Source organism: Lipophrys pholis (genome assembly GCF_963383615.2).
Source record: "Lipophrys pholis genome assembly, chromosome: 10".
NCBI classification, from domain to species: Eukaryota; Metazoa; Chordata; class Actinopteri; order Blenniiformes; family Blenniidae; genus Lipophrys; species Lipophrys pholis.
Genome location: NC_137640.1, coordinates 24530089 through 24539241, shown reverse-complemented (window position 1 = coordinate 24539241; position 9153 = coordinate 24530089). Strand labels below are relative to the sequence as shown.

Sequence of the window (9153 nt, the reverse complement as noted above, 5' to 3'; positions counted from 1 at the left end):
GAGCATATGAAAATCACTTTTGGGGTTCTTCAAGGCTCCATCCTAGGGTCCCTCTGGCTCAGATCATGGAACATTACACCATCTTCTACTATAATTGTGCAGATGACACACAGCTCTAACCCAGAAAGAACAGAGTTCCTTGTTTCTGGCCCCAAATAAGAAAGGTTATAAAGGTGCTACTCATCCAGAATGCCGCAGCCAGAGTCCTCACCAACACAGAGACGGTGCAGCACAACAAGCTTCAATCTGCACTGACTGATGTGTCAAAGGATTGAAGTATTAAACGTACTTCTTGTCGATAAAACTTTTAACGGTCCTGGGTCTAAATACATCTCAGATTTACTTGAAGAATATGAAACATCCAGACCCCTGAGATCTTCAGAAAAAGCTTTACAAAGAGTTTGAAGAGTCAGAAGAAACAAGGTGAAGCAGTGTTCAGTTCCTACACTCATCACACGTGGAACAAATTTCCTGAACTCGCTCACTTCTTTCAAATCAGGCCTTAAAACATTATTATTTGATCAGCCTTTCAGTTAAGCAATTGATTGTAATTATGTTATGAGTACATTTCTCTTTATAGAACTTTTATTTTATTTATTCTCCTTTTTATGGCTTTCTTAATCAGCTTCTTTCAATGTATTCCCTTTCTTTTCTTGTGTCTGAATCCTGTGATAAATAAAATGGCTTTGTCTTACCAAAAAACACAATCCCCTTGAATATAAAACTGAGCAAAAATGGTAAAAATCCAAGGTAAAAATCCTAATCACTTACAAATGTAGTTTTATTGAGCTGAAAATTAAAACTTGGAGAAGCAGTGGATAAAATTAAAAGTCAAGTATAGGATGAAATCAAATTACATACAAAGCATTTTGACTTAGATTATAATCCATCCATCCATTTTCTTCAGCTTATCCATTTCCAGGTCACGGGGGTGGCAGTCTGAGGACCGTCACCCAGATCACATTGCAAAAATTAAGAACCTTCCTGCAGGTGGTGAGCCCACGGGAAGGTGGCACCCGGCGTGAGACAAAAACCCACTACTCTGAGATTGTGAGTCTCATGCTCTACCAATTGAGCTAGCCGGGGGAGTAGATTAAAATCCTTTCCTTTTAATTTACCAAAAGAGATAAAAGTCACAATTAAAAGATGTAAGTGAACCACAGTGATTGTTGCAAAAGTGAGTAAGGACATACCTTTATTGATTATTTGAGAAGCATAACTTTAATAAAAGAGAAAATGAAACGAAAAAACATAAAAAAAAAAATCAAAAAACTTGATTGACTAAAATCGCTAAACTGTCTTGAAGGACAATCATTTCATAATTCTACCAAAGAGAAAAATCTAAATTCAAATCCAAAAGTTAATTACATAAGATGAATAAATTATTGAACAGAGAGGGACTGATATCTAATTTTCAGCTGTGGTAGAGCCCTTATGGTCACAGTAGTTCTGCAGGTGACTGGCGTAGTGGGGCAGCAGGTTATAGTGGTGGCTCTGGAGTAGTTCTTGGAGTTGGTGGATGACCTGTTGTTCTTTCTGGAAGAGCCCCAAAAGGTTCTGTTGCCCACAGAGAGAAAGGTGGAGCTGATGCAGGAGCACCTGGTGGTTGTTTACAAGCAGGCATTGCTGGTAGTGAAGTGGAAGTTGCTGGTGGTGGTCACTTGGCAGTTCTTCTTGTTGTTCCAGCAGCTTGTTTTGGTCACCAAGCAGCTTTAGATGCAGGTTGAAAAGCACCAGTTGTTGTTGCTGGAGCAGCTCAAGGTTTATCTTGGCTGACAGTTGCTGTAGTTCCTGTAGCAGAGCTTTGATTTGTGCTAACAGTTCAGGTGACGGAGTGTAAACTGTTGTTGATTCAGTAACAGTAGTTGTCGGCTCAGGAGTGGTTGTAGTTGTGGTTGTAGTCGGCTCAGGAGTGGTTGTGGTTGTGGTTGTAGTCGGCTCAGGAGTGGTTGTAGTTGTGGTTGTAGTCGGCTCAGGAGTGGTTGTGGTTGTGGTTGTGGTTGTAGTCGGCTCAGGAGTGGTTGTAGTTGTGGTTGGGGCAGGTGTAGTTGTTGTGGTAAAAAGGAAACAGGTTGGTGTAAAAATAACTGTTCCCACTTCTTCCATGAAAGGCAGATTTCTGATGTCATTAGCGATGTCACACACATTTGAAGTTCCACATCCAGCAACAGAGATCTGTTGGCGATCTATCAAGACTGTGGATGAAAAGATTGAATTTGAGTCAAACAATTTCTTCATTAGTCATGCCAGACAAATATATGTCGATGATTAAAGTACGAAGAAAACAGATTCAGAGTCTTCTGTATGTATAGAGAAAGAAAAAGTGTATTCATGATGACTTTGAAATATATATATCAATCTTTCTCTTGTTCAAAGGCATGCAGTGATTTTGAGTCCTTACACTCGTGAAACAAGTTTAAACAAAATAAATAAAATAAAAATACTCACTCTGTGACTGAAAGCAGGTGTCCTCCTCTCCTCTACAACTCACTACAGCGTCACACTGATCAGTGCTGGGATCACAACCATTGCATTGTATTCCATTTACTGCAGGAATAGCAGGGACTGAAACAAACGAGATGAAACCACAGAGTGAATATTTAAGCCTTTTAACTTTAAAAGTATTTTGAAATATTTGTTGTTTGTTCTTTTCATCACAATTCTTCTGATCCAAATATACTTACAGCTTAGGGTCCTCAAGTTGCATTCATTCTCATCATCACAGCACTCAGCATTTGCAACTGTGTGTATCCCACCCAGGTTGGCTGCAATAGTCTGTGTGCCTGTGGTTGGACAAACAGCGGGACCTGCACAGTCCCTGTAGATTCTCTCTGTTCCATCGGTTTCTGTTGTCAAAAAAAGAGCATTGTGAATTTCATGGAACACATGTTGAATTTTTCAATAGTTCAGTGAAAAGGAAAAGATGATATGAAGAAAAGAATACCTGTGATGAAGGCATTCAAACACATTTCTCCAGGCGCACATTCAACTGTCTCTCCGAAAGCACAGCTCAGATCATTGACATCTGTACATACGTCACACTCGATTGCTCCAGCTGTAATGGGAACCAACATAGAAAAAATATTATTTTATGAAAAGAAATGTGTGAACGGTGAAATGTCGGAAGATCCTGAATGTCACATTAGCTTGTCCTATATGGGATAAATCTTGTGCCAGTAGGAAGTGAATTTTAATTCTTTAAATCTGAATCAGAATGGTCCAACATGAATGCAATTTATCTGCATTTGTATCTCAATGCATCTGCATTCGACTCGTCTTGCCTGACCAGGTCCTGGATGTGTGGCACAGAATATTTATGGAAAAAAGTGAATCTTACTTGAGGGAAGTGAAAGTCAAAAGTGAGAATGAATTAGGGAACAGAATTTTTCAACTGACTGAAATACAATTTAAATTTTTATCATGACACACATTCAAACCAAGTTATTCAATATTTATCCCACAGTCTTGTACCTGCATAAGTTGTATTGTAAAATAAGTTTGGTTACCTGTTCTGGAGAATGCCCAGATGAGAGTGAGAGAGAGGATCAGCTTCATCATGATGATCAGGAGTTTTCAGGAGTCTTCCTGATGGCTGTATCTGTCTCTACTGAGCATCACTTGTCTTTTTATATTCATGTGCTGAAATAATTGAAGAAAAATAAATGCGTAAGCACCTTAATTACTGGGTGTTTATGTACATTGTTCGAGGATAATCGTTCAGATACTCCCCATGATTCATGGGAACAATCCCCACACCCCATTTATTTAGAAGAGATGTTCCTCTGCTGAAAACACTGAAGGCCTCTGAGTTAAAAAAAAATGTAAAATTAGTTGATTTTCTTTGCGTGCACTTTGGACAATGAACTGTCCGCCTCCCTTCATATTTTATTTGACAATTGAATGGTCGTGTGTCATTACCTTTTTAAGCTTGTCATATATAAGTGACATGCTTCCAAATTTATTGTCAGAGTCAATGTGATTTAGAGTGTGTCGTTGGTTTTGTGTATCAGACCCATACCTGTCATGAAAGAGGTTTGGGTTCGATTCAAGGTGGTGTCATATTTTAGTTATTTATTTCATTGCGTCACGTCATCCAGGGGTCTTGTCTGGACGTTCATATGACGTCCAGACAGGACCTCCATGGAATCTCCAGGAAAGACGTACAAACAAACTTTCATTCTGGCCTCCCTGAAGACGCCTTCTGGAGGTATGGAAATGACGTCTTAAAGACGTGATCTGGGCCACTGTTGCTCGCTGGGACACGCCCTGTTTTGTTCTCTTTTGTTACAACACCTATCATTTCACTACACCCTAACAATCTTGAAAACTGAAATGTACGTCAGCTGACAACAATGAATAGCTGTCTCTCTGAAAAAGCTGGCGTTCTTGCATGTATTATGGAAAATGCATTTATGTGAAATTTGTATTACCTATTAGCATTATGGCTGTTTTCTCACTAATCAAATAAAATGTCTATATTCTAAACTTTAAAATATATTTGGGTTGCACCCACAGTATATGTGTCAGTGTTTTGTTGTGTTGTTCCCCACATTGCATCAGTTCAATAGCTAATCAAGAGTAATTTTTTTTACCGTAAAAGTGTAATTATGTGTATAGAAAGAGATAAAGACAGAAAAACAGAAGATAAAACAGTGCTATGTGAATGTACCATACCGTCTCCACGCGATAAGACAGACCTCCAGAAATGTGGATACTTCACCGATAACAAAAGGTTCAACAGAAGAAAGGAACGATACAAATTAAGGGCATCAGTAATTTACATGTTGAAAACCGTGACGTAGTACCAACCATAGTACCAGGAGTTGTTGCTGCAATGGAAATAAAGAGCAGCAGTGTGTAGAGGAGAGGATGAGTGTGTTTTTACCAGAGAGCGGATAAAAAGTTTAAATACTTTTACATACTCAAGTAAAAGTGTTTTAACTGTTACATAATATTTCTAAAATAAAAATAAAAAGGAGGCTTACAAAAAGATTACTGGAGTAAGCGTATTTGAATTACTGAAGTGGTGAGTAATTACTGAGTAATCGTTCATTAAATTACAAAAGCTAAAATAGAGTGAAACAATACGACATGAAAGTAGAATCAAATGCATCTTAACAAAAATACATTGAAGCAACCTAAGCCAAATCTTTTTAAATCCTTTTTATATGAAGTGATAACCGTTAAAAAACGTGTTTCACATTAGTTTAAGTCCATTTGGACCTGTGCTTCTCCATTTTCTCAACCCTGTGTTTGGGTGACTTTATTTTGGTCAAAAACTCAGGAAACTGTCTTTATATTAATGTTTTATTAAAGGACATTTATTTCAATTGACCTGGTGCTTTATGAAGAATACTGCAGTACTTTTTCATGTGAGACACATCCCACAAGAAGCTGCCCTGGGCTGTTATTCTAGAAAAACCAAAAATATTGGGCGTGCCTGGTCAGCCTCTAATTCTGTAGAACTTGACTAGAGTTCATCCTGATCAGATTCCTGAATCACTTCAACTGGTTCCTTTCAATGTGGAGGAGTAACAGCTTGAGTTTGAAAACTCAGTTCAGTTGCTTGTATCCACGACCTTAGTCGTGGATACAAATTCATGACCATAGGTGAGGGTGGGGATGTAGACTGACTGGTAAACAGAGAGTTTTGCTTTACAGTTCAGCTCCGTCTTCACTAAAACAGTCTGTAACAGTGACTGCATTACTGAAGCTGCCTGTCTGCAGCCGTTCTCACAATCACTCTACTCTTCACTTGTGAAAAAGAACCCAAGGCCTCTCCCCCTACATGGACAGCGCATGCCATTCTTTTCTGTGAGAGAGCCATGAACTCAGACTTGGCAGTGAAGAGTGTATCCGCAAAACTTTCTTCGCTTTTGGGGGGTCTGTTTACACAACACCGGTGTCGATCCACTGTATTCGCTAAGTTTTTAAACCGACTCCCAAGGTGGAAATATTTTGTCACATTCGCGATCCCTCCCTCCTGTAGAGACTGCTGGAGCGCTGTTACTGTGCATGAGCATCTCTCCCCTCCTCCCCGATGACAATAGTTCCTTCTGCTCATGCGCCTGTAAACAAACATGGCGGACCCGTACTGGTATGACTCGTATTCTAGTTTCATCGTCCATATCAGTAGTTTAATAGTTGAGACTCACCCCTGATAGCATACGATTTGTCATCAGTCCATACGATTGTCAGGTACTCTCCATTTTGTTCATGTTTATAGTGTATTGTTCTCTGCACGTAAGAAAAAGCGCCTTCCCATGGCCCGGCATACTAACTACATCGTTGTCAGTGTGTCCACTGCTGCAGTGTGAACGCACTCATGTGAAACGTTGTTGTGTAAACGCAGCCTCAATCAGCCAAAAAGACCTTCCTTCCCTCCTCCACACGATGCCGTCTTTGCCTCGGCTGTGCCTCAACACCCTATCTATGTAAGTCATAAACTGAACGGGTGACAAGATTCAACCTTAGCAGAGTCAAGCAGCCCCCATAAACAAGTGTGACTTAATGCTGACTTGCCAAGTATACAGACGCAGCTCTCACACTGGAAGAACAAAGACTTGCTAGCACACATCAATTTGATATTTTATACTCCCTAAACACCTTTCCCAGTCCCAAAGCACTCGATGGATGAATTCCTATGTCCCATCGATAAGCTGTGAGAGAGTGAAGAGCTGGTCCCTTGTTCCAAGGACTGGGTAGAATCTGAAATATTCCTCCTTTATTTGAGATGTAAGCTCGAGACAAAAGTTAGTTGCACTTGGTATGCAAATATTATAATGCAAAGCATTATAAAATAAAATAAAAAAAACACCAAAACAAATATGTGACAGAAATACAATTTTTAATCTGTCAATGAACAATTGTATGGTGTTGTTTTCCAAAAATGTTATGATGAAAATATGAAATAATAAACAATAGAAAATGTAATGTTCATCCATCCATCCATCTTCTATAACGCTTATCCTGTTCAGGGTCACGGGGGATCCCAGCCTACTGTGGGTCAGGGCAGAGTACACCTGGACAGGCCGCCAGTCCCTCACAGGACAAACAAATAAGAGACAGACAACAACTGTCACGACGAGTGAACACTGTTTATTTACAATATATACAGTATTAAAGGAAAAAAGGGCTTTGGTGGTCATGGAGTCTGAACACAGGCAGGCAAGCAGGCAGGCAGGCAGGCAGAAGGAAACAGTCAGCAGCTGCTCTCAGTAGTTTTCAGTGGCCTTCATTAACTTCCACACAGCTGAATCCACTTGGCCTTTACCAACCAGCCTGAGAGAGGCACGGGGCAGGTCCAAGCCATGGGTCTGACCTGCAAACGCAGCAGGAGAGGGAGGAGCTACTGCAGGTACACACAAACCCAACGTTCCCAACCAGGCACGCAGGCCTGGAGAGCCAGGGCTGTGATATAACACACTCACATTCACACCTACAGACAATTTATTGTCACCAACTAACTGGACAGGTATGTTTTTGGCCAGTATTTGAACCTGAACCTTATTGGTGTGAGGTGAGATCATTTACCACTGCACCAGTTTGATGTATCATGAAATACATTTTGACCTTTTTCTATACACAATGATTTTTTTACTTTTTTTTCAAATAAAAATCAAAAATACCCAAATGGACGAGCATTAAATGTCACATGTTGCTGTTGCTCATAGTAGTGGGTGAGAGCAGTACATGCAAGATGATCTGGACTTTGCTAAGTTGAGTGGGGTACATGTTGTAGCCACTCACAAGGGTGTATATGGTGTTCTTCCATGTTAAAAAAAAAAAAAAAGACAAACAGTCCAGAAATTACTCTGTCTCCGTGTACCCCTCCTTGTAACTACAAACACTACACTGCTATGCCAACATAGCAATGGTACAATGCAGGGCTCTACATCAGAATGAACTTTTTGAATCACCTGACATTGTGGCTGATAGATTTTAAAAGTAACAAGGCACTTGTAATTTCCACCAGCCACTCTTCACTCTTTCTCCTCTCTTTCTTTCGCTTTTTGACTTTCCTCTTATGAGTATTTCGGAAAGCGTCTTTGCTGCAGTCTCTTCCTCCCATGCAGTGGCCCCTGCTTTCTCCTGTTGGGCCTTGGTGGTCTCCATAAGGGTGTTTAACCTTATGACCTCCTCGTTCTTCTGCCTCACTTATGTGAAGGTTGGAAAACCGCTCTATGAGGTCGTTGATGGTGACGCAAGATGTTTCAACGTCGTCCTGGCGAGACCGGATGCTGCTTCTCAGGTGCTGCAGCTCCTCCTGGGTCTCTGTCAGCTCTGCCTTGGTGGTCTCCATCAGGGTGTTGAACTTTTTCACCTCCTCGCTTGTGGCTCAATTCAACTCTGAGGTTTTCACAATCAATGTGATTAAAGTGTAGAGCTTCTGCCAGGTTGAAAAACTGCTCCTTAAGGTTCTTGAAGTTGATGCGAGCTTCTTCAGCTTCATCCTGGTGGGACGGCAGACTTTTTCTCAGGTGCTGGACCTCCTCCTGCATCCCTCTCAGGAGTTGTTCCTTCTCCTGGAGCTCGGAGTCCTTCTGCTGCAGTTCACACTCTGAAGCTGTGACCCGGCTCCTCCAGACCTCTTTTTCCTCCTGCAGTTTCTTGTTCTCATCCTCCAAGCTGCTGAAGCGATGCTGCAACTTGCTGTCGTCTGCAACCATTTCCACACTGAAGTTGCGGTAGAAGAACAAGGCAACAATTGCTTAGGGCTATGGCTATACATTGCATTTGACAATTATTATTGTATAATTGTGCTACTACAGTATTAATGTTATTGCTATTCTTAGAATTATTATATTCTGAAATTATTATTTTATTTTATATTTACTGGTATTCTCATTGTACGATTATTATTGGTATATTATTATATTATATTACCTTCTTAGAATTATCGAATGCTGTTTATCATTATTATAGTTTTTATTATTGGATTATAGTTACTGGATTCTTATATTATGATTGATATTATGATTAGAACCATTACTACGGCTGAGTATAGCCAGTAAACTATTTGCCAACGATAACAGTATTATCACAATACAGCGATTCTGCTCGGTATGTCATTGGAAATTTCATCCACGATACATTACGATATCTGTCTCGCTCAAGAAATTCAGAAATTATTGACTGCACTCATTTCACATG

The 9153-nt window shown here is 40.2% G+C and overlaps 1 protein-coding gene across 1 annotated transcript; it reads right to left on the bottom strand.

The window, feature by feature from the left end:
• Positions 1-371: 371 nt before the first annotated feature.
• Positions 372-3616, bottom strand: LOC308115869 (uncharacterized protein). Its single transcript, XM_080473693.1, has 5 exons — positions 3507-3616; positions 2945-3055; positions 2685-2846; positions 2449-2565; positions 372-2195 (listed from the first exon to the last, which is right to left on the bottom strand). Exons 1-5 carry the CDS (start codon positions 3556-3558, stop codon positions 1408-1410), a joined length of 1230 nt encoding a protein of 409 aa, XP_080329819.1. The 5' UTR covers positions 3559-3616; the 3' UTR covers positions 372-1407.
• Positions 3617-9153: the final 5537 nt, after the last annotated feature.

What these genes read in the sequence shown, in the direction of transcription:
- LOC308115869 (XM_080473693.1), bottom strand. Translation starts at nt 3,558, where the DNA reads ATGATGAAGCTGATCCTCTCTCTCACTCTCATCTGGGCATTCTCCAGA. An exon ending in CAACTTGAGGACCCTAAGCT is followed by an intron (nt 2,566 to 2,684) that starts GTAAGTATATTT and finishes CGTTTGTTTCAG; the next exon opens with TCCCTGCTATTCCTGCAGTA. An exon ending in CACCTGCTTTCAGTCACAGA is followed by an intron (nt 2,196 to 2,448) that starts GTGAGTATTTTT and finishes TTTCATCCACAG; the next exon opens with TCTTGATAGATCGCCAACAG.